Below are 26,648 nucleotides of genomic sequence, written 5' to 3' on the forward strand. Positions count from 1 at the left end.
TCGTATGTCACTGGGACATAGTCTGCTGTAATTGCGACATTGAAGTCACTGGGACATATTTTGGCGCGATTGCAGCATGTTAGTCATTGCTAATATATTGCACTGCTTAGAACTTCCATTGATCACCAGTTTTGAGGATTAGTAGTGCCTACATATGTTGAGAGTTACAAAGGCTTTTAGTGTCAGTATTAATTGTATTTAAATGTACATGTGTTTTGTTTGATTGTAAGTATGTATTTTTTCATTCTCACATAAATATATTCATTATTTGTTATCAGTAATGTCACTAATTTACTAGGCTGTAAAATTGCTCAACTTTCATTGAGCCTTTGATTTCTTGTTAGTACATGGTGTCCGCATGACTGGATGATGGTATTATACAGGTTTTTTTGAAATTTTACATGGAAAAACATTGTAAATGATAGATACAGCCTCTTCTCTTTTGTTTCTGTAATATGTTTGGTTCCTGGTTTCCAGTTAGAAAGTTTGTTTGTAGCAGTTAGATTTTTTATGAGATAAAACCCTGGAAGATTTTGGAAAGAAATGAAAATTCTTGGCTATCAGAAAATGTATCTTCACATTTTTTGCAAAGCACTATTGTCCAAATTGTATACACTTTTGTACTATTTCAAATTAGTGAATGATCCAAGAAATGATCTACATCTTCATCTACATAGGTACTCTGCAAGCCACCATATGGTGCATGGCTGAGGGTACCCAGTACCACTAAATTTCCTTTCCTGTTCCATTTGCAAATAAAGTGAGGGGAAGAACAGCTGTCTATATGCCTCCATACAAACCCTAATTTCTTGTATGTTCGTGGTCCTTACATGCAATGTATGTTGGCGGCAGTAGAATCGTTCGGCAGTTAGCTTCAAATGTCGGTTCTCTCTGCCTGCCCCCTACAATGTGCACAAGAACAGCTCGAGCCCCTAATTGGTGAATACCAGACAGGGTATAGACAACACAGATCATGCACTGAACAAATTTTCAACCTACAATCCACATTAAAACTTAGAAAGCCTACGACTCCATTGATTGACAATCTGTCTTTAATATACTTGAAGAAAGCAATCTTGACCCAAAAACACGATGACTCATCCAACAAACCCTAACCAACAAAACTTCCAAAGTGAAGTTCAGTGGACAAATCTCCCAACCTTTCCTCATCAAAACTGGTGTCCGACAGGGTGACGGACTCTCCCCACTACTCTTCAACATCGGTCATAAAAGAATGGGAAAAGGTAGTGAAAAAGCAAAACAGCTGGAGACCCATCATGCAAGGAAAAAACAGGATAACATCAATAATGTCACATGTTTAGTCTTCGCTGGCGATCTCGTGATCCTCTTGGAGGATGAACAAACAGCAATTCATCAGATCGAAGTATTCAAAGAATGTGCTGGTAAAGTCGGGCTCCAGATCCCTTTGATAAAAACTGAATTTATGGCCACAAAACATATCAAAACAGAAAATTTCATCACAGAATATGGCACAATAAATGTAGTCAATCACTTCAAATACTTCTGTGAAATCATCGAACCCTCAGGAAAGGAAAGATTAGCCCAAAAAGCACGTGAATTCAAAATGTGAAAAGCATACGAGAAAATTGCAAACATCTAAAACAGAAGGTGCATGAATATCAAAACAAAAATTCGACACTATGCGACTGTCATCAAACCCGAAACACTGTATGCAAGCGAGACCTTAGACCTCAATTACGAAGGGCATCTAGACAACATCAAAAAAGTTGACAGGAAAATCATTTGCAAAATCCTGGGACCAAAGGTCACAGATGAAGGATATCGGCTACATTCAAGCACGACAACAGAAAAATATTCCAACATTGAAACAGACTTCCACAAACGATGACTGAAGTTCTATGGACACAAAATGAGACTGGATGACAACAGATTAACAAAGAAAATTCTAATGTACTCACAGAAGCTAAAAGCAACACCAGTCTGGATCAAACAAGTTCAAACTGATCTCAAAAATGCCAGCATCACATCTGCAGACATCACAGATCTAAAAATCTTCAGACAGGAGAGCCACTGCTGGGAAGTTGCACCAGAAGAAAAACCCGAAAGATCTATAGGAAAATGCACGGAAGAAAGTCAAGCTGAACATAGTGAGAGGATGAAACAATTCTGGAAGGACAAGAAAAATAGCAACCACAGATTGTAGTTAGCTATGTGTGGTCCTCTATGGGTCTAAACAATTTAAATTGATGATGATGATGATGATGATGATGATGATGATGACGACGACGTGATAGGTTTAAATAGTAACTAGATAAGCTAATTTTGCAGTCTGTGGGTGAAATTGTTAAAGCAATGGTTTGTCATTAGTGTATAGTGTTAAAGATGAATTTTGCGTAGGCTACTAATCTTCTGGAAATAAAGACTCCTGCGCAATATTTTAGGTGGCTGCTGGTCTAATCTAGAGTACAATAAATATGCTGTGGATACAGTGACTGTCCTCTTTAGTCAGTCTTCAAACTTGATACATGTATTCTTTCTTTATGCTTGTTGTTGTGCACCCGAACTAATGTTTTTCTTGAGAAGGTGTTTGTCTAATTTTATTGGATCAAGAAGAGGCAATGGCCATGTGAGGAATAATCAAAGAATGCTAAATACATCGGCTCAAGATGCACTCTCCAACAGTCTCTGGAAATCAAAGTAAACGCATGGTTGTTAATGATTGGACAGTGTGTCAAACATTGACATTTGAGACCCACCCACTACATCTTGTATTGTAGAATATTGTAACAATAGATTAAAGTAGTTGATATTGTGCAACTCTTGTTAAAGTGACAATGTGTGAGAAACTAAACTAATAACTTTAAGTTAAAAATCATTAAATTCATAGCACTAGCCTATATCTGGCATTTTGTAAATGAATTTGGGTGCTGGACACACAAATCGATCACTTTTACAAAGCTATCAAAATATGAGTCTTTCATTTTTGTACAGGACACCATAAAACAGATTTGTTACTGCCCTCTTTTGGTGTTCGGGACTCATTTTCTGTGACATCTCAATAATAATAATAATAATAATAATAATAATAATAGATGATGATGATGATGATTTCACCCTCCTTATCTTCAAACACCCCTACTTAACAGTTTGTGATTAAGATGCAAATTTAGTTGTAAATTATTACACATATATTTTAATTTTCCATTTGCTATCAAAATTTTGTCTTAAGTGTGTTGCTTAGGTGCTGGTGTTTGATGTGTAATCAGTCATATGCTTATATACAGTCAGTAATCAGCTTCAGGATAAATAGATGTAACTTTTGAGTCTGCCAGTTTATCAATTAATTACCTGCCTCTAGGCTTTCTGCTAAATTTGATTTTGGAATTCTATAGTAATTTTTGAAGATAGCCGGTTTTCAGGTTAATAATTTTAACTATAGAAGCAGTAATTTTAGTACCGCTTGGCTCCTTGCTGTGTGCTCCACCACTTAACAATGATATAGCATTATAGCTTTCAGATTTGCTTTTTATAAAAAGTAAACCTTCCATTATTTATTTTGCAGAATGCAGTACCCAGTTCGGCTGGCAACCAGTTAAACACGTCTCTTCCCATAAGAAGCGAAGGAAACGTCGTACTAGGTGAAATGCGACTGAATCATGTGGTTGCTCCTTCAGTACAGGCCATCCAAAATGTAATTACCCCAACACCAGTAACTGCGGAGAGCATTTTACGGACCCAGTCTACAACTACCTCAAAGTACCCACTTATTGCAACTCTTGCAAGGTTCACCCCAACAGTTACTGTGAAAGCGCAAGAAGACAATGTTGTTGCGTATTCTCGAAAAGCTGAGGATGGCTCGTGGGTGACAACAGTTGCACCAAAGCCTGTTGCAGTAAGTACTTTCTTCCTTCTCCAGTCTATGGATTTTTTTTTTTTTTTCATGGAAAGTTATGCTGAAGATAATAGCTGGTATGGACAAACTGTGTGATTGCTTTCACTAAACCAGTACACTATTGTGCACGTATATGAGCTGTTAAATTTAGACAGTTGCTTGAACTGAAGCAGATACACGAAGCATCAAGATAAAGTTTTGGGAAAAATTAGTATCTATAACATTGTTTGGGACAGGTTAAAATTAATAACAGATTACACATGCAGTGATGCAGAACTGGTGCAGTGATCTGACGGAAAGGTTGGGACTTCTGTAAATTCACAATCCTTTAATCCATTAGGGAGTAGAGTAATCGAAAAAAAGTGTGATTTTATCTTGTAGAGTGGAAATCAATAACGGGCTAAGTGCCAAAAAGACAGATTCTGAGTTGTTTAGTTTATTATTATTAATTATTATTATTATTGCTTTGACAAAAACATTTGAATGCAAAAAACCTCAAAAATATTTTTTATTTATTGACTGTAAGAAGTCACACAATTGTTGCAAAATTTTTCTAAGATCCCTACCGTTAGATCAATGAAAATCAATATTTTAATCTGAAAAATGCAGAATGTGCTAAATGCCATATAGGTATCAACAAAAATGAGGTAGGTGCCAATGAAAGAAATCACAGGCATTCACCCCTTTTGTTAATAATACGCACTTTACAGATGCACTGTCCTGTGAATAAATTGTTTTTAATCCTTCTTTTAATTCTATAGAGCGCAAAGGAATTTTTATTGATTAATTGTTCAGAAAATGTTCTTGTACCTACTTTCAAATACGGCAGCATCTGCTGTAGGTAGTTGCCTTTTCAGCTGACAAGTTGTGTTAACATTGTTGTGACACTAAAGCGAACTTCTTTATTATGTCAGTGGTAATCCCATTCTTGAAAATCTTGTTGGTGCTCCAGTACTGATGACATCAGGTGCAGTTTTTTTTTCATGTGAATCCAACTACATTTGGAAATATTTATTTTCTTAATTTTAATGTGTGTATCGGCTACTTTTTTAAATGTAAAAGTCCTCAGGCTGGAGCAAAGTAACCACAAATAGATTGTTAGGTGTCACATTTTCCAAAGGCCCTTAGGTACTTGGCATTCTTCCAGCCTCTTAAGTTTCTCAATCTGGGTAAAATCGTTGTCACATGCTGCAAACAATTCAAAAGCTTTGTGGCACTCACAAGGAAATGGTCCAATAAGACATGTCAAAAGTTACTCTGAAATTTTCTACACAGGTAGAAGATGACAAAAGAAATGCACTGCCAAAATTTTAGCTGCTAAGAGGCACTGCAAATATTTTGTAAAAAATGTTTAAGTTACAAATTTTTGCCGCGTGAAGAACAGCTTACAACAGCAGTTTGTACAGCCCTGCCCACCTAGCGCGCAACTTGGCAAATCACTCACATAGCACTGCGTGGTGGAATTATCCGGAGTTTACAACACCAATTTTAAGAAGCCTGGTTTACAATGGAGCGAATGAGAGCAAACACGTGTGAATGAGCATTTGCAGAAAAATCACTACCATTCATTTGTATATGGGTAGAATAGTTTATACTAGAGGGAATGGAAGAGAACACAAGGTAGCGAACATTACCTATGAATGCTGTGTTACTAGTTTTTAGTTTTTGGAGCTAATATTCAGCATACAGGATGCAACTCGATCTTCTTAGAGCCGCAATGTGAAACTTACCTATTCAGTGAGGATTATTTTGCATGGCGAGCCCACTGTTCTTAATGGAGTATGCAAAATGGCGCACCATGGAAGAAAGAATTTAAATGTGTCAATTTGTATGGAAACGTGATGTGTGTGGAGATTGTGCACTTTGCACAGAATTGCATCTCCATCTCTCCTTAGGACTGGTCCAAAATTCACCTTGTATGTTGGCTGCTATTTTTCCCTGGCTTCTTGTTACCATGGAGGAGAAATTTATAAACAGAACACTAATTACTGACATTGAACATCATCTCAAGAGGTGACACAACTAGTGTTTCCACTACGCGTGTAAGGTATAATGGTCATATTGAAAAATGGTCTAGTGGCAAAGTGCGTGCTTCACGATCCAGTGTGCGGGATCAAATCCCGTTCAGACAACAACTTTTTCTCTGAGTTTTAACCTAGCATTCACTTCTCACAGATGTTGGAGTGGCGACGAAAGACATGCGGTTCGGATTCCACATTAAACTGTAGGTCTCAATTTTCTTCTTAGGTAACTGGGAAAGGTGAGGGAGGAGTAAGTAGCTGCAGTGGCATCCAGTTGAAAGCCCTGCAAGAGGCCTACTGGGTACACCAGACTGAATTCTCTTTCACTCGTTCCTGTTAACTTGTTTGCTCCAGTGAAAACTTGGCTTAAACTATATAAGCATTTCTTTTTTTTTTAATAACTTGATGTCAACAGTTCAATTCTTGCACATTTAATTCTGATAAAAGTGACTAGCAGAGAAAATAAAATCATGGTAGTGTTTGATGTCATAGACGACTTCCCTCACTGAGGACTTGTAATTTGTTGAAATGAAAGGTCTTGAAGTACTACATTTTATAACAATCTCTATAGGCCATTCCTTATAATAATGTTTGAATGTTGTACAATTGACTATCAGTGAAACAGTTCATTGTTTACTCCCTGTAGTCCTCACAAAAATGCGAAGTGTCTATTGAATGACGAAAAGAAACATTTTTCTTGCACCTGGCACACAGGAGAAAGGAAAAATTGATGCAGTCAGGCACTTTGCAGTAACCACTAGTTTTGTTTAGATAGAACTGGGATGGAGTCAGAAATGGTCCCGGCCCTTGTTCTGCATATTGCGCTACATACCAGACCTACTACATCAAATTCGTAAAGCGTGGCAAAGAAAACTGGTAATGCACAAATGACTGGAGCTTAAGAATACTGTTACGCTGATAAACCTGAAATGAGAGAGAGTTGTTGGAAATTATGTTGTCTGATAATTTCCTGAAAAATTTTTTCCACTGTCGAAAAAATTCTTTATCAAGAGGTTGAATCACACTAGTAGTTCCAGGTGAACTCCACGTTACATCTACAGGTTTTTTTGTGGTCCTCTACAAAAACGGAAGCATAGTTACATCTAGACCACGAATCCAACAAAAGCAATGAATTAGTTTCTGCAGCTGGTAGGAATGCGTTCCAAACGAAATGTTGAAAATTATTCTTTCCCATTTTTCCAGATTTTGATATGTTGTTTACAAGATTTTTGCAACTAAACAGTCCATTTTTTATTTTTGGTCCTAATTTGACTCGTGGTTCTTGAAGACAGATATACAGCTGCTGAAACAGGAATCAACTCATACTTATCACTGGTATTATCGTATATGAATATGTCATAGCATTTATTGATGGGGCAACCGACTCTGTCTTTTTTCAGCCTGAAATGATAAAGTACGGTGTGAAACGCAGTTGTTTCACGAAACCTGACTGATCAGCATTATAAAAAGCAGTTTCAGGGATAACAACAATTTTAGTCTTTACGTCAGCTATGAATTTCTCTCTAGCATTGTCTATCACTGGCAGCTGCTCTACACATTTGTGTGACCTAAACTTGGTAATTTTGCGACTTTGTACTCCGTATGATTTCGTGAACTTGCATAGCCAGGTCAGTGAAGCCTGGAAATTAGCTATGTTCATGTCTGATGCAATTTGGAGGTTCCAGTCTCGTAGATCTCCATCTGTAAGGGTGCACAGCCTCTTGCGAGCAGTTCTAAATCCTTCAAACAGTTTTTCATTCACATGGTTTCGGGTTTCTGTTTGGCGCATATTTCTTACCTCATGTAATTCATTCTTCCATTTGTATAGTTCACGCTCTGGTTTTACAAAATGAAAACACCTTTGCACACTGCGTAACTTCAAGCAGTTTTTTCCCCTCCTGCATTTAACCAATATTTCAATGCCCTTTCTTTGTCGCTGAAAGCTGTTGCAGCAATTTTTTTTTTTTAAAGAGAACCTGGAAGGTATTCTTCTTCAGAACTGTCCCTGGAAGTACGACTTTGAACAAGTTTGAGCAGTCAGTTTATTTAAATTAGTTGGTTTTTTGTCTTGCGGCTGTTGAAATATTAAAAATCTCAAAATCATGTACAAGCATAACACAGTATCAAAAGTATTGGGAGTGTCTATTTCCATGGGGTGCTCCTGATGCCAAAAACTGTACAATTGATATTTGTACTGAGTGCAAGAAAGTAATCAAAGTTTCCAACTTGGGGAAAAGTGCTTTGGAAAGTCATGCCACCTGGGAAGCCCACTGAGAGTGAACTCGCCACTCAGGGCCCGTAGGGTCCATGCATTGGCTCAACTACATCCCTTGGTGCCAGGATGCAATTGGTCTCGCTTTCTGTTGTGTGGCCAGTGTAGGAAAAGATTTGTGGGATGAACGACATCTACTGGCAGTTTGCTCACTGTCTCATGGTTGTGTGCATCATGGGAGCCCTTCAGTATCATGTGCTAAACAGCTGGCTGCCTGCATGACATTGCTGTAATGTGGGTTGCTGGCAGAGTATGAGTAGGCCCCCAATACACTAATTATTATTAAATATAAAATCTTTGAAAATACACAGTTTAAAAAATGGTGTTATTTTATCATAATTAACATGTAATCAACTTGTTTAGCCATTCTTCTGCAGATGGACAATAGCCTTCAGCGGTTTAGTCATACAACACCCCCCCCCCCCCTCCACCACACCAGTGATTCTTGATAGAATTGAACTCCTACGAACAAAACAGCTATAAGACATGCTTTTTTTCTTCGAAAAATTGCCTCCAAAATTCAGGAGCATCTTACACACAAAATAAATATAAAAATGCCCAGTGTTCAATTTAAAATTGCTGCTAGTCTTAAAAATGACCATATATTCGATGCCTCGCGAAACATATCTATATCTGGCAACATTGAAAAAATTGCAGCAGTGCACTGAGGTGATGAACATGAGTTGCAGGGATTCACAAGCTTGCTAACACTATCTACCTCCTACCCTGCCATAACAAACCCAGAACACTGTGTCACTGCAGTCTACGGTGTCAGTGAACTTGAACTGAAAGTCATTTGTAGTACTAGTAATAGTACAATATTTTAGATAGTAGCTGGTTTTGTAATGGAAAAAAATAAAAGGTATTCATTTGATGCGGGATTATAAATTGAAAGTAATAGCATATGCAGAAGAATGTGGTAACAGATCAACTAGGTGGCATTTCGACCCTCTACCAACAGAAAAAACCATTTGCGATTGGCAGGCTTGTAAAGAAGAACTGAAAAAAGTGAGGAAGATTGAACGTGTGAATAGGGGAAAGAAGAACTGAAAAAAGTGAGGAAGATTGAACGTGTGAATAGGGGATTAAATGCAAAATGGCCACAACGATGACGTGTTGAAATGGATTCAAGAACACTGTCAAGATGGCACTGGAATTAATACAATAATGATTCAAATACACACTTGTATGCTAGTGCTACAGTGGAACTTAAGACTTTAAGGGTGGAGTTGGTTGGTGCTATAGGTTTGTGAAGGGTCACGGACTTAACATGCAAACCAAAACCAAAATATCTCAGGAAATTCCACAAGAGGATGGAGAGAGAATATTATCCTTCTATCACTTTATTATTTAACTTTGAAAGAAACTAAGCCAAATAGCAAATGTGGACGAAACTCCTCTGACATTTGATACGCCGAGTAGGAACTGTTGCCATGAGAGATGTTAAAACTGAGACTATAGAAACAAGTGGACGTGAAAAAAAAAAAAAAAAAAAAAAAGAAGTAAGTGCTACACTGTTGTCCTTTCATTCCGTGCTGATGGTACTAAACTTGCATTTTCAAGTGCGAGACAATGCCAAAATCTTCAGAAATACCACCAAGTGGTGGTTTTCACATACATGACAAGGGTTGGGTGGACGAGGCTGGAATACAATTATGGGTTAACAGAGTGTGGAAGAGAAGGAAAGGTGCTTTATTAAAGAAGAGTTCTCTTCTTATGCTATATCAGTTTAGTAGTCATTCGAAAAGTTCTGCAAAAGAGAATTTACTACCACTACTCGTTTATGCTACAGCCCTTGTAGGGTCTTGGCCTTCCGGACAACCTCCGCCCACTCTTCTCTGCTGGCTACCTTGGCTCTCCACCTTCTCACTCCCATCCTTCTCAAGTCCTCTTCCACGTTGTCTAGCCATCTGGTCCTTGGTCTGCCCCTTATATGACGTCCACTGGGTTTTCCTTTGAAAATTTTCTTGACTTTGCTGTTCTCCTCCATTCTTTCTACATGTACCAACCAACATAGTCTATTACTCTTTATTTCTATAGACTTAATGAAGCCGAAGAGTGGGCAGGAGAGGATATTGAAGAAAGATGGGAAATGGTTAAAGGAATAATACACGAGATGGCTTAAACTGTACTGGGCAGAAAGAAGCAGTCAAGAACCCAGAGCTGGTTTGAAGAAGACTGTAGGAGGAAGATAGAAGAAAGAAATGAGGCAGGAAAAAGAATGCTGCAGAGGAGAACTGGAGGTACTGTAGAAGAGTACTAGGAGAAGAGAAGGGGAGAAGTTAAGAAGTGTAGGAGGAAAAAAGAGAGAATTTGAAAAACAGTGGAGTGATGAGTTAGAAGAGAGAAATACTGCTCAAGAAACAAGGAAATTCTGTATGAGGGTTACAGATATAAGGAAAGGGTTCCAACCCAGAGCAGTTTTCTGTAAAGATAAGGAGAGAAATCTTATTGGAGGAAAAGAGCAGAGTTTAGACAGATGGGTGGAGTATTTTAGTGAACTACTGAATACAGAATCAGAAAATGAAGGTGGAGTTGATGCCGGTACGGCAGAAGAGGTGGAGCAGGAAGTAAACAGAGATGAAGAGCACTGGGGATCAGTAGCAGAACCCACACTGTAAGAAGTTAAAGTTAGTATCGAGACTCTAAAAAACAATAAAGCTCCGGGAGAAGACAATATTACAGCAGAAATGATAAAATATGGTAAGGGTTTTGCCTGAGATTATAGTGGAAATATGGCAGAAAGAAAATATGCCGAAATAGTGGAGTACAGCAATACTCTGTCCTATACATAAGAAACATGACAAAGCTGACTGTGGGAATTATAGAGGAAGTGCACTACTCTGTATAGTATATAAAGTATTAGGAAAAATCATGGCTGGGTGGTTAAGAACATATGTAGGAGAGTATCTAGGAGACTGCCAGTGTGGTTTCAGAACTAATAGATCAACTACAGACAAGATTTTCACTATGAGATACATCCTTGAAAAATGTTATGAGTACAACATCAATGTCTACCAGCTGTTCATTGACTTCAAACAAGCTTATGACAGTATCAAAAGGGATCAACGTTAGAATGCAATGCAAGAGGCAGGAGTCCCTAACAGAGTGATAAGTTTGGTTCAAATGACTTCGAGAAGAACAGTATGCAAAGTAAAGATCGAGGGTACTTTATCAAAGGCATTTGAAGTTAACCAAGGACTGCAGCAGGGTGATGTGCTCTCCCCTATTATGTTTAATGTCGCCTTTGAGAGTGTAATGTGAAAGACACAAAGCAACAACCCTGGGGAACACTGTTTAATGGAGTGACTGAGGAGCTTGCATATGCAGATGATATGTAGTTATTGATGGATGGGCCAGAGTGAATTGAAAACTTTTGACCTTAACAAGGAACTAAAAGAATCCTTTGATGGTCTAAAACTGCTTCAAATTAGTACCTACAGTTTGCACGTATTGTATGGCACTTTCAAAACAAGCACACCGTAAACTTAATAGGGACATCATCTTTTTTAGAGCACTTTATTAGTTATTTCATGATTTGCCTGCATGGAGATAACCAGATCTTCATCCTTTCCTACATAATTTTGTGGAACAAGAGGGATCGAAAATGCCAATGCAGCTGAAAAAGCTGTAGAAATTATTGAATATATTTGAACTTATTTTACTGAAAGATAGAAATTAAAAACTATTCCTCCATCATAGAGTTTCAGAATTGTTTCTGATGCTGTCAATAATAAATTGCTAGCTCCAAAACTGACATTGTTCGGTTCAACAGCACATTGCTTGGCACAATTTTTACTCGATTGTCAGAGCAGTGTTCCAATGGCTCCACATCTACATGATGATGAAGTACATAATCTTATGAATATTTTGATGCAGCGAGAAAGGATGTAAAGAATTGGATTACATCATTGTTACTAGAGAAATTGTGAGAAAGATTACTACCCCTGAAATACAACTTAATGTGTGGGATTTCCTGCTGCAATCCAGAAATTACATTAAACCAGGAAGTTGCTCAAAGAAGACTGACAGCATGACTTGAAATTTTGTTACTGAACGGAAGAATGTCGAGTTCAAAGGCAGACAGTGGCAAACTTGAATTGATGGAGATTTGGGGAGAAAAAGAATTGAAGATAAAATCTTACAAGAGAAGCAAAAATTATTTTGATAATTTCTAGATTTATGTAATCTAGTTACTTTCAAAGCCATGCCCAGAGTATTGAGATTTTGTGCAAATTGTTTTAATAATCTCACATCGAAATGCTTCTGTTGCTGAGGCTTTTCTGTAAATGCTAAAATTATAATTTCAAATCGGACAGAAAAGAGCCTTATTGCTCAAAGAGACATATGTGGCACAGTCCAGGATGCTAATGGGGTTGACACTTTAAACATTGACAAGTTTTATACACTCTTTTTGCTTTGCACATTCTTTGTACAAACATGATATTAAAACTAAGGAGAAGGAAGGTGAAAGATAGGAGGAGGAATGATTATTAAACAAACAAAATCAAGCTGAAATCTAAGAATTAGAAGGGAAAAGAGCAAATATGTTGAGCGAAGCCTCAAAGGTTTCAACGGAGATAGAAAATTTAAAGAAATGGTGTATTCATTTATATTATGGAAAAATTTCTAAAGTTTGTTCCCTTCAATTCAGAATGTGTAATTTTCTATTTGATATTTTCTACTGTCTGTAAATCAAAATTTAGTATATAATATTTTATAAATCTTTAAATTCATATCTCTGATTTATACTATTAATGAAAAATGTTGTTAATCATGGATATTCTAATAATTATCAATATATATACTTTTGAAAAAATGTTCTACTGTCAAATTTTGTAAAAAAAGTAACCTTGAAAAATATTTGCCATGAAAACCGTGGAAGGTACCTCAAAGTTCAAAATGACTCATTGTTGGATGCCCTGACACAGGTCCTGTATGGCTTGCAAGGGAATCTGCTACAATTCTTCCTGCAAATTACGTGCAAGTTCAGGTAAGGTTGATGGAGGTGGATAGTAATTGGACACCCTTCACTCCAAAAGAGACACAAAAACTCAACAATATTGAGATCTGGTGACTGGTGGCCAGGGGACATGGTGCCAGGAGAATGGCTGTGGATGGCAACAAGGCAGTTTGCTGAAATATCACACCATCTGTGAGCCACCACCATTCTGAATACCTGAGACTGGTCCAGAATCCTCACACACTGGGAAAATGTAAAATTGCACACACATTATTTCAGGGACAGCATTTTTTGACATGGACACTCATTACAGATTTGTTCCATTATGAGCAATTACAATTTTAACTTGGTTCACTGTCCTGATGAAATAAAGCACTGTTAAATTCAACAACTTCTTTTCTAGTGGTCCCATAGCATGTGTGAGGTCGAAGAATGACATTTTATTTTTGGTAGAGGTTTCTGCTGCACAGCTGATTTATGTACTCACAGTAATTACAAAATCATAAGACAAACTCGTTTTGGCATTTTGTCATTATCAGACATACCTGTGCAGATGGTATAATATTGTTCCTTACATCTGTGTTAGTTAGTTAGTCTATGTATGGTACATTGTTTGGGTCATAGCTGGTATGACATGGTCCATATTGCTTCTTCGATAAGTATCAGTTGTCTTCCATTTATATTATGTTCACATAATTTCTCTCTACTTTCATTTGCGTGAACTCTATAAACTTATTTTTGACAGCTGCGGCTGTTTGAAATTATGTTTCTTGGAAAGTCTGTGAGTACATTTAATTTTCAGAGATAGGTATTTTTTGAATTTAGGCAAATAATATTCTATCGTTTCTTGTGATGATTCATCCCTTCTCCTTTGTAATGTCAATAAAATTTTCCAGGTATTTTTTTATGTTTAAAATCTGTATGTTCATTAATTTCTGGGAATTTTTCTGTATGAATGTAAATTCACATTTCCTCCAAAATGTTCATTGTATGTCTCTTAGGTTATTTGTATAGAACTTTTTTGAAAGTTTCAGTATCTTCTGTCAGTTTTTGTTCCTTTAAATGTAAGTAAAATGTGGGTTGGTTGCTGTCACAGTTTCATGTATGTTCTTAAAATCTAATTCTGAAACTTGTACCTGTTTGTCCAGTATAAAAATTATTGCAGTGTTGCAAAGTTTGCAGACACCTGGATTTAAATAAGTGGAGATATTATTTTTTGGTGTCAGATTTTGGCCTTCAAGTTGTTGTTTGAACAAAAAAGTTAATTTCATTTTTGTTTTCTTTAACAAGTTGTCCATTTTATTTGTTATTTGCCCCATGTGTGGTGCTGTGACATAGATCAGTAGGTTTATTTGTGATTTATTTTTCTTCCCCTTTTAATTTTATTTCTTTGTGTGTATTATCTGTCTTTGGTTTCGTATGCTGTTCATATAATCTGAGTACTATTTTGGTGTTGAAGTAATTTTGTTGTGCCATGTATTGTAATGTTTTTATTTCATTTTTATCACATTATTATCAAGAGGTAACTTCAGAATCACTTTAATCATTGATTTGAAATATGCAGATTTGCACGACAAGAATTTTTGTTTATGATGTCAGGGGTAGTAGTTTTTTTACATATATCAAATTGGTGGTGACTGTTTTTGTTGCCTATTTTTAGGTCTAAAAAGTATATGGATATTTGTGTGTAGTGAAGGGGGCCACTGACATGTAATAATTTATTTTCAAATTGATGGCATACTGTTGCTAGTAGAGAGGCATGTTTCATGAAAGGCCAAGAAATATACTATTTCCTCCCATGTACAGTTTGTGAAATGTCTCTAATGGAAAACTTGTAGAAATTACAGATCATACAGAGGTTTAATAACATTTCCTGCACACGATTTGAGAACTGAAGCTTAATGGTTTTACTTGAAGCACCTCCTACTGAATGCCATAAGATGGCTTGTTTAGCTTAAATGTACAAGAGGTGGCTGAAAATTTCAATGAATGGTCTCAGAAAATAGAGGAAACCAAGAGTAACAAACAAAATACCTTTACTGGCACTCATAGTAGTCATGATTTTCTACAATACACTTCTAACATCCATCCACTGGGACAAAGTACTGAAAAGGCTTTCACTTAAATATTCTCCACAGAAAACATTGACTATGCTGAACATAATGTCTCTTATATCCAGATGACAGGTGGAGAAAATCAGTGCACTAGGAATACATTATGATGGCAAAGACCTCCTCTTGCAATCCGCAGTTTGTTTGACATTTTTATTTGCTTGAAGGAAGATTGGTACTGTTGTACATGAAATATTTAATCAGAAAAATATGGGGGCTCAGTTTGCGCCCATGACAATATACAGTACCGTCCTTTGAGAACGAGCTGTAAAACCCCTTTGATATCTTGGCTGAGTAGCCTACATGGTGCCAAGGGTTCTCAAAAAGTTTATCACTACAGTCTAGTTTATTTTACTTTTGAAAATAATTACAAATACAGTGAAACCTTTCTTGTACACTTTTCAAGGGACTTCGAAAAAATTGTGTAAAACACGGGAAAATGTAAAATGTGGGAAGTAATGTTTTAAGCTGTAAAAGTTACGTGTAGGATACTGCCTTGCACTTTATTTATGATACATGTACATAACAGGGATCAAAGACGTGTCAAGGACTTGTTTATTAATCTAATGAAGGTTTATCCTTCCTTATATATATAATTCTGGTGTCACAGTGTTAGTTGCCCTACTCCTCCGAAACGGCTCTGTCAATTCTGATGAAATTTTACGTGTATATTTGGTATGTCAGAGAATTGGTCGTAATGTATTTTTCATACCCCTAAGTTTAAGGGTGGTCCACCCCCAAAATTTTTTCTTTTTTTGGACAGAACATTTTATTTTTATTTTTTATGATGTGGCATTAAAAAATACACACAACCCTAAATTTTCACCCTTCTACCACCAACCCTTATTTTTTAATAGCGATTTTAGTAACTCCATAATTTTCAACCCCGGTCGATAACTGATCAACTGTCACTTCATTAGTTATCCCGCCAAATGTCTATCAGTGATAGTCTTTCACTATTTGTTAGATAGGTAATTGAAGAAAACGTATCAAAAGCAACAGCTCAAATATCCCTCTCTGAATCGACTTAACTAGACCAAGAAGTTTAACTAGGTAGCACGCATCATTCGCCAAACCGACATTTAGGCCTAGCGCACAAGTATTGATCGTACGATCAAATTGTTTTAGTGGAACAAAGAAGTTCCTATGCTCTCCTTTGTTCCTCTAAAAGAATTTAATCATACAATATTTTTAAGTACGATAAAAATCGATGCGTGTGCGCTTGGTCTTGTCCATAATGCTGGTGAACACGTTTAGACACGAAATTGCCACAATGTTTGTATGATGGTGTCAGCTAGCGCTCCAAGTGGCCATACGCTGAAACGTGCTAAATATGGTTCGACAAAGGTGTCACGACAATCACAACAATCATGAAATTGTGTTTGCCCAGTGGAGACAATTCAGAAATGGTTGTCGTTGCTCATATCGTCATTCGAACAAATCTAGTTACTCCCATCAGCCATCATGCCAAGTAGAGCTTGGCAGCTGCAGGAAATAGGGCACGAATTGTTCCAACTTTTACAAGTTTCCCTTTTCAAATCTGCTGAGTAGAGCGCCTCGTTGTCAAGAAACTTAACAACGTAATATTTGTGAACACTACTGGATGGCCAACATCATGCCAACGTCACATTTTTCTCCACAAACATTTTTTTCATAATGTGTAAATCACGGGAAAATTAGAAATATGTTGACGCAAAATCGGGTGCAAATTAACATTGTGGGCATAGGAAGTTTGACGAGACTGATAAAAAATGTTGTAAACGGTGGGAAAATGTTAATTGTGGGAATGTGAAAGTGAGGTTATACTGTATTGTCATTGCAGGTTATCCTTAGAAACGATACCTTACAATAAGTACACACACACTTTGTAACTGGTTTCAGCTACATATTGCTTTCTGTCTTTGCTAGAACATCCTTTCCATAACCCATACATATTTCATGTATTTATATGTGATGCATTTTGACCTTGATTAACCTACAGGTACACTGGAATAAAGAAGCAGTTTGACCCTTTGGTTTCAGAGCATGTTAAGATGAGTCCAAATATGACCACAAGCAAATTGTGACTTCAGTAAAAAACACAGCCTCAGTTGCACCAGCAGAATGCCTATTTTGTACCTGGCCAAGACTATTAGTGAATGACAAATATTGCGATCATTAGGCCTATGCCAGGTTTCCTGCCATAAATCCAATATTTGAGGATGTGCTATGTTGTTGTTGTTCAGTCATCACAGATTTGCTGCTTTCAGTTGTCACGTAATAACAAGAGCCAAAATGTGTGATTCTAAATAAATCTCTGTTGCAGCTGGAGAAGAAATTTTCCTCATTGTTATCACCATGCAGTTGCTGTTTGGCTATTGCTCTTTCTCTGAACAGGGAGAAAAGATCAGATTGTGTTGCTTGGGGCTCCCCCTACATAACCTTCTAGTACCCACTGTAGCATTTGTTTGCTCGAGAGAACCTTTTGTGTAAATTGCACACACCTTTTTCTCTTGGTACACCCTCCCCTCTACCACCCCTACACCTTATTCCTCCTATCCCTCCTAATCTGTTTTTATCCTATCTGGATGCCTTATTTGTCAATATTATTACTTGCCCTCTTCAATTTCTTTTATTTTGACTTTACCTTGTGTCGTCCTATCCCTTCTCTCACTCACTTCCATAGTATAGCATTTATTTCTTCGTAACTACCACTCATTCTTCTACTACGCAGGTGGCATCAAGTTTGAAGGTCATTTGTTGCAGTTTGTATAGTTTGTATCCAGTGCCCCCCCCCCCTGCCCCCCCCCCCCCCGCCCTCTCTCTCTGATGCAAGTTGTGTGTGTGTGTGTGTGTGTGTGTGTGTTTTTTATTTTTATTTTTTATTTTATTTTGTACAAGGATTAGGTGATGGGCTGCTTCACCAACTTTTATAAAATGATACTTCAGTCACTCTAGCGGCAGCGATACCTTTAAATCTGTCTTTATTTCTCCTATTGAGCATGTGTTTTATGCACGAATATTAAAAACACTGAGAGTGAATACACGTTTGTGCTTTCTTGATTTTCAGGTGGTTTCGCTTACCTGTCGAAAGCAGGGTGTTGTGAAGTTTTCAAGCCGACGTCCAGATCAATCAAGAAATGGCCTGCAGACTGCATTAACAGAAGGAGTTGTTAGAGTACCAATGACCAGTGAGATATACAGCATTCAGCTGAACAATGCTACAAATCATGCAGCATCTACGATGAAATCTGTCCTCACAAACATTAGCACCAAACCTAGTTTGTTAGGTGCAAACACACTTCTAATAAACTCAGCAAAGAATCACGTGCCAATTCTTCCCAACATAACACGTAAGAACCAGAATTCTGGTACTCAGAATAGTGCTAATAGCTTTAAAAACATTTTTGCCAAATGTGTTACGACTAGTGCAAAGACTGTGGGTAACTCAAAACCATCACTTGTGAAGACTGGTCAGTTTCATATGCCAAATATTCTTAGTGCAAGTCTGAAGAGGCCTACAGAGACATATAAATCTAGTGCTGAAGCTAAGAGGAAAAGAAAAAATACAACTGTAAATGCCGTTGAAGTTATGACCAGTTTGTTGGGAAAGAAACCTGCTGGTACTCCAACATTTGCTTTAACTACTCCTCTCATAAAGGTTTCACTTCCTAGTGGAATTACTGCAAACTGCAGTCAACCAGAAGTTGTAAACTCAAATTCTGTATTCAGCTCACAAACAACCAGTGCTGAACAGCCGAAACCTATTATGACAGTTGCTTCGTTGCCTGATGTAGTGAAAGCATCATCTGTAAAAGGTAAATTTTCTTCAAAGATAATTAGTAGATAATAAATTGTTGTAAAGGTTAGAATTTCATTTTATAAATAAGATTTTACTTTTCTTGCAGTGTAAAAAACAAAAATCTTTATGGCAGATGGTTAACTAATTTTGTAGTTACTTTGATACCACTGCTCTGATTTTAAAATGTGTACTTCAACGATGTTCATGTTTATGGTATTAACCTGTGATGCTATTTGAATTTTTTCCCTATTGTAAATAAATGAGTTGAATTCCTCTAAAGTGCATTAGAAGTTACCGTTTTGCAGTATGAAAGTTGTTGATCATTATTTCTTTGTTTACTATATATTTTGGAAATTGTGTTTTGAATTATGTTTAGCTAAAAAAGGAAAATCTATTTCTTTTAAGCCTGATAGTGGTGTATTTTTCTTCTAAAAGGGAAACAGCCCTCTTCTTTGGCAGACATTTTTTCACTTCTTCCATTTCTTTTGTTGTTCAGAATCCCAAATTTTACATGCCTTTTCCATTCTTCAACATTTTTGAACCTCGATTTAGAATCGCCATTTATCCTGTGCACTAGTATGGACATGCAAATCTCCTAAATATTTATCTTCAAATGTACATGTTTGTGTAATTATGGCTCATGAGGAGGACAAGGCCTTTTTTGCCACGAGATTGTTGAACCCCTGCAGTTGTAAAGCTGTTTGAAATTGTCAGCAAGAGCTTTTTATAGAATCACTCAACTCTTTGGTCATGCATTGTTGGATATCCGCAGCGAAACAGGAGACGAGATCCGGTGCTACCAATATGATCGGTAGACCAAGGGACAGTCAGTTGCATGGGGTTAGCCTTCCTTGCCTCTCAGAAAAAGTTGACTGACAAAATCCAAGATGAAGACAATGTTCATCACGTTTTTCAATAGCCAGGGTGTGATCCATCCAAAGAAGATAGGTAAGTCAATGAACACCCTTTTGTTGACTGTTACTTGGTCTCCAGATTCTATTGGTAGCACCAGGTCTCAGCTCCCATAAATATGCGGATATCCCACAAGACGTGACCACAGTGCTTTGAGTGACTCCACAAGAAGCGTTTGCTTACAGTTTCCAAAAGCTTTGAAACTGATGCCAGAACTGTGTTGTAGATAACGATGATTACTTTGAAGCCTAATGAAAGTATTTTGTTTGCAATTATTGCTTCCTTCATTTTCTCAGACTATTGTCAAAACTTTCATGACACTCTTTGTATATTTAGAAACCAGACATAATTTGCAGTTAATTGTCAGAGAAATGTTTATAACTGAAATTAATCTGTCTTTTGCTGTTAATGAGAATTTTGTTTTATTAGCAATGAAGCAGTACTGCTGCTACTGCAACACTTGGGTTTATAGACAATAATTGATGCCTTTGTTGAAAAGAATACACATTTATATATAACTTATTTTTAGGTGTAACACAGAATGTAAGAATAGCAGCATCGAGTAGTGCTATCCACGTACCAGCCAACTCTATAGCCTACCTGACTGCTGGACCTGTTACATTTCAAAAAATACCAGTCCTCAGCCCTCAGGTAAGTTTTTACCTCCATTTTGTTGCTTTATATTGAAGCAAAGAGTGCTGTGCCGTAGGTAAATGGTGTGTATTACTGTTGTACTAGAGAAGTAAGACAAATAATATTTAGCATATATTACAGTCAAAATAATTGTTACAAAATATGCCCAAAATGAAATTACTGTCAAATATGCTGTATGACAGTGAAAATTGGAACACTCAAAATTAATGGCCCAACTGAATACATACTGGGAGGATGTGTACAATAGTCTGTTGGCAAAACAGTGATTAAATTGGCACAGGAACTGCTCACACCTAAGCCCAGTAATACCCTGTCTTGTGTGACAGAGAAGATTAGTATTAAATAAGTTAAGAGGCATCAAATGAAGTGGAAACATGGAGGCAATAATTAATCTACGTCAGAGGGTGCAATTCATCATATGAGTCATTTTGTATTCTGCAGAATGATTTTTGTTGGGGGTGGGAGGGGGGGGGGGGGCGGATGAATTTCATACTGTGACATTTCATTTTGGACAGGGCTATTTGCCACAGCATTGATACATTTGTGAAATTATTTGATAGAAGAGCGTCCATCACATGTAGTGGCAAGCAGGTACCAGGCCACAGCATTTGATAACTGCCCCGTTGTCACCATAACAGCGGGGACAGCATCTTCAAGTGCTTATTTGATGTTCGAGCACTACAGTGGTTGTGATTTTGCCTGAGTCTGTGGTTGGATGCTGTTTGCTATGGACTGGGCATGTTTCACACATTGTATTTCATCAACTTCAGTTGTCTAAAAACCACCAGTGCCTTGGGCTGCAATGGGTATGTGAGCACTGTACTGCTGAGCTAATGGCAAGAGGTAGTGTTCTTGTAATAGTCTTGGTTCAACCTGTTTTATGGTAATGGCAGAATGTATGTTACCCAATTCTGCAATAACTCAAGTTGATAGAACAGTGGAGTACTGCCATGTGTTACAACATGAAATGACATCACAGCATACAGTTTTGACTATTGCATATTTAGAGCAATCTGATCTGCAGGATTAAGTGCAGCTCCTTCCTTGGCCAACTTACATATTTCAGCATCTCATTGAGGTTGGGTGGTGTGCCAATGGTACGTGTCTTCACAGAACAATATTTTGATGGCATTAACTTGACATCTTCATCAGGTATTCCCTGAGACTAACTGCCTGGTTAAATGGGTCCAATGTTTATATGTGGGTGGTGCCTGGAGTTCCATCTGGCGTCCACTCTGGATCGGGTGTTCTCTTTGCTCCCTGCACACGAAGCACGCCTCCACACTGCTGCAGGTGTTTTTCATTCCCTCTGTTTCCACTATGGCAGTCTCCTGCATGGTGGCCCTGCCATGGTGTTCTGTATTCGGTCTCCTCCCATGGGGCTTGCTCCTTGTAATTTTGCGCTGCTGCCACAGTTCTGTGTAACGTATGTGCCGGCTACAGGAGCCTCTTGTGGCGGAGACTGCCGTCCGGTGTTCTGTATTAGGTCTGCTCTTATGAGGTGTGCTCCCTGAGGTCTCAGGTTGTTGATGATATTCTATATCTCTTCTGCGTGAGTTGTGACCATCTCCTGCAGCAATGGCCACAAGCAACTGCTCCATATGTGGTCTGGACCTGTCGTATACTCCTGCAGTCGTCAGAGATTCTTTACTGGAAATGGAAACTTTTTTCTCGTGTTTCTGTAGCAGTTAGAATGTTGGATTTCATGCTATGCTGAGTTTGTATCATGCTTCCCGATTGATTAGATGTACTGCCATCTTGATTACAATTGGTTCATTGATGACACCGGGGGCTTGGGTTAGGATCCTGGTATTATCATAATCCATGGTGTATTAGTGTTCCAGGCAGTGTTCTGCTGTTGCTGATTTTGTGGCCTGTCCTAGCCTACGATGTCTCTGATGTTCCTTACGTCTTATGTCCACTGTTGTTGATGTATGACCGGCGTAAGACGTACCGTATTCACAAGGCATCTGTTAAATACCAGGTTTTCTGAACTTGATATCATCCTTGACTGTTACATGAAGAGCCACGATTGTGTTGGGCAGATAGAAGACACTTTTGGGTTCCCTCAGGATCTATCTATCTTGGAAGAGCTAGGTCCTGCATAAGGTAGTAAAGCTACCTTTCTGATCTGTTCTTGTTCATCTTCTGGTGTATCAAGTTGTGTGGTGAAATGTAATGCTTTTTGGATGACCCTAGTTGAATATCCGTTGTCAGTGAAAACTCGCTGAAGATGTTCTAATTCTGTTATTAAGCTATCAGAGTTGGAAACCATCTTGGCTTGGTGTACAAGTGTTCTAAGGACCCTGGTGTTGTGTGCTGGATGATGGTAGCTGATGGTGTGTGTGTGTGTGTGTGTGTGTGTGTGTGTGTGTGTGTGTTTTTTGGCTTTTAATACACACTGTGGCCCAAGATTCCATCTGCCTTCATCTTCACCAGGACATCCAGCAACAGAAACTGACCATCATTCTCTAGCTCCATGGTGAACTTTGTTGGGATGTTGAGAGTTCATGTGGTCCAAGAACTTGTCCTTTGTTTCCTGGCTGTAAGGCCAAATGAGGAATATGCCATCTACATATCTGAAGAAACACATTGGCAGGTTGGTGGAAACTGTAAGGGCCTCATCTTTGAACTTCTCCATAAACAGACTGGCCACTACCGGAGACAAGGGGCTACCCATCCCAACTTAAGTCTGCTCATACAGTTGGCCTTCGCATACGAAGTAAGAGGATGTTAAAATCTGCTTCAAGAGATATAGCAAAGCAGCAAATCTCTCACCGATCAGAACGAGTGTACCCTGGAGTGACCTTGTGAACAGGGACACCACAGCAAAACTGCCCAGGACGCCTGCATCCATGACACGTAAGTTTCTGAGATGTTCCACAAAGTTTAATGATGAGGTGCAGGTGTGATTGATTGCACTTTCCCACATATGTTGCTAACATCTTCTTCAGATATGTAGCTGACGGGTAGGTGGCTGCACCAATATTATTCATGATGGGACGTAGCTGTACATCTTTGTGAATTTTGGGTAACCTATATAGTCTGGGGGGGTATTAGTACCTTGGGTGTCGGTTGCTTCACAACTTTCTCAGGCAAGCCTGTTTCTATAAAGAGTGTCATCGTCATCGTTTTCATTTTCACCCTATTAGTGGAGTCATATTCTAGTGGATGATCAGCAGGGTCCAACAGAAGTTGAATCTTCAGGTAGTATTTGGTCTTCTGCATTATGACCAAAGAGTTCCCTTTGTCTGCGGGTAACACCACTCTGACGTTGTCATCCCCCAACCTCTTGAGAGCTATCCTCTTATCTCTTGATATGTTCATTTGGGAGGCCTGGCTCCAGTTAGTACCCTGCATGTCTGTCTCTCAATCTCTCTGCCAGACTTGAAGGTAGTGCGTTGCCTACTTGCTTCACGGAGCTGATGAAGCTGGCTACCAGTAGGCTTCTGTGAGTTACTGCAAAGTTAAGGTGCCTTCTGAGTACCCTCAGTGTGACTTCATCCAATGTCTGATCCCTCAAATTTACCACTTAGCGGATGTCACATGTTGCTGCACTCTGTTTTTCATGCTTTCAAGTTTCACCAATTTTTGGGCTGCATAATGTTGTTGCCACAGACAAAGGGCACTCTTTGGTCATAATACGGAAGACCATCTACTACCTGAAGATTTGTCAGTTTCTAGAGGACCCTGCTTATCATCCATTAGAATATGATTCCACTGATAGTGCGAACAGAAAAACTAACACTCTCTTTAAGGAAGCAGGTCTGCCTGAGAAGGTTGAGAAGCAACTGACATCCAAGACACCAGTACCACCCAGACTATGTGGGTTACCAAAAATCCACAAAGGTGATGTACAACTATGTCCCATCATGAATAACATTGGTGCAGCCACCTACCTGACAGCTACTTACCTTAAGTACATTAGTCACATCTGCAACTCATCAGATTTTGTGGAATGTCTCAGAAACTTGTGTACCTCGGATGCAGACATCATGGTCAGTTTTGACGTGGTGTCCCCGTTCACCACAGTATCACTCCAGGGTACACTCGATTTGATCAACAAGAGATTTGTCGGAGCTTTGCTAGATCTCTTGAAGCAAATTTTAACACCCTCTTCCTTCGTATATAAAGGCCAGCTGTATGAGGAGACTGAAGCTGTGGTGATTGGTACACCCTTCTCTCTGGTAGTGGCCAGTACCTTTATGGAGAACTTCAAGGATGAGGCCCTTACCACTTCCACGTACCTGCCAATGTGTTTCTTCAGATCTGTAGATGACATGTTCCTCATCTGGCCTTACAGCTCGGAAACACAGGATAAGTGTTTGGACCATCTGAACTCAAAACATCCAAAAATAAGGTTTACCGTGGAACTAGAGCAAGGTGGTAAGGTTCCGTTGGTGGATGTCCTGGTGAACAGGATGGCAGATGGCACCTAGGGCCACAGTGTGTATCAAAAGCCAACACACACTGACTTAAATCTACATGCTGATGACTACCACCAACCAGCACAGAATAGCAGGGTTCTTAGAACACTTGTACACCAAGCCAAGACAGTTTCCAACACTGACAGCTTGGCAACGGAAATAGAACACTTTCAGTGAGTTTTCTCTGACAACGGATATTCAACCAGGGACATTTGCAAAGCGTGCATACCACCACACAACTTGATACACCAGAAGGGCAACAAGAAGAAGAGACCAGGAAGGTAGCTTTTCTACCATATGCAGGGCCTATCTGCTCAAAGACCAGAAGAATCCTGAGGAAACACAAAATCAAAAGTGTGTTCTATTCACCCAACAAAATCAGTGCTCTTCTTGGAATGCTCGAGGATGATCTGGGGATAAGAACACCAGGTGTTTATTAAATACCTTGTGGAAACAGTGTGTCTTATGATTGGTCAAATGTCAACAACAGTGGACATAAGATTTAAGAAATGCCAAAGACGTACTAGCCTAGGTCAGGCCACAAAATCAGCAATAGCAGAACACTGCCTGGAGCACTAACACACCATAGATTATGGTTATACCAGGACCCGGCCCAAACCCCTAGATTCTGGGACAGTGTCACTACTGAATCAGTTTAAATCTAGATAGCAGTAAACCTAATCAATCAGGAAGCAAGATGCCAGCTCAGCAGAGCGTGGAATCTGGGGTTTGAACTGATATGAGAACACCAGAAAAAGTTCCCATTTCCAGTAATGACCCTTGGACAATGGCAGGCATGAATGGCAGGTTCAGATCACATATGGAGCACTAGATGGTAGCTGCTGCTACAAATAATACACACAATTGGCGTGGGCGAGATATGGAACATGAGATCTCGGAGACCATGCCTCATGGGAGCAGACCTAATCTGGAACACTGGGCAACATTCTCCGCCATAAGAGGCTGCTGCAGGAACTCCAGCGGCAGCACAAAATTGCAGGGAGTCCGCCTTGCACGCACAGATCAAGCACAAAATTGCAGGGAGTCCGCCTTGCACGCACAGATCAAGCATGGAACATCAGGAGACTAATACCACCACAAGAGACAGCCGCAACGAGCACAGACAGCATAATGAATGCCTCCAGAGTCGCGTGTCTGCAGGGAGCACACCTCTCAACTGTGGACCAAATACAGTATGCCAGGTGTGGCTGCCACTATGGGAGACAGTTGCAGTGGGTGTGGAGCAAACAGGGGACACCTAGAGCAGCGTGCGTTGTGGTCATGGACCGAATACAGAACACAGAAAACCTGGAGCAGCCCAGAAGTGCAGCTCGTGGGCGTGGACCAAATACAGAACACCAGTAGATGGACACTGCTGCGAGCTAAAGCCACAGGGGGTGCAGACAGCACAGGGAACAACTACAGTGGTGCAAGACAACAGAGAATGTGCCTCGAGGGCGCGAACCGATTACGGAGCACCATGACATGGCTACCGCCGTGGGAGACTGTTACAGCAGGCATGGACAGAGTGAGGAATACCTGCAGTGGTGTGGAAGTGTACCTCGCGGGCACAGGTTGGAGCAGGAACGTCTGTTCCAGAGTAGCCACCAGATGGAACTCGTGGCACCTCCCA

At 39.0% G+C, this 26,648-nt stretch overlaps 1 protein-coding gene across 3 annotated transcripts in view; it reads left to right on the forward strand.

Annotated features, from left to right (window-relative positions):
* The window catches only part of LOC126469710 (mucin-5AC-like), a 193,775-nt gene that overhangs the window by 65,915 nt on the left and 101,212 nt on the right, over positions 1-26,648 (forward strand). For all 3 annotated transcript variants that reach the window (XR_007586049.1, XM_050096896.1, XM_050096895.1), the window contains exons 5-7: positions 3,545-3,874; positions 18,291-19,038; positions 20,464-20,585. Coding sequence is in view for 2 of the 3 variants with exons in the window: in XM_050096896.1 (XP_049952853.1) it covers positions 3,545-3,874; positions 18,291-19,038; positions 20,464-20,585 (1,200 nt within the window). In the remaining variant the exon portion in view is untranslated. The remainder of the gene's footprint in view (positions 1-3,544; positions 3,875-18,290; positions 19,039-20,463; positions 20,586-26,648) is intronic.

Source organism: Schistocerca serialis, chromosome 3 (genome assembly GCF_023864345.2).
Source record: "Schistocerca serialis cubense isolate TAMUIC-IGC-003099 chromosome 3, iqSchSeri2.2, whole genome shotgun sequence".
NCBI classification, from domain to species: Eukaryota; Metazoa; Arthropoda; class Insecta; order Orthoptera; family Acrididae; genus Schistocerca; species Schistocerca serialis.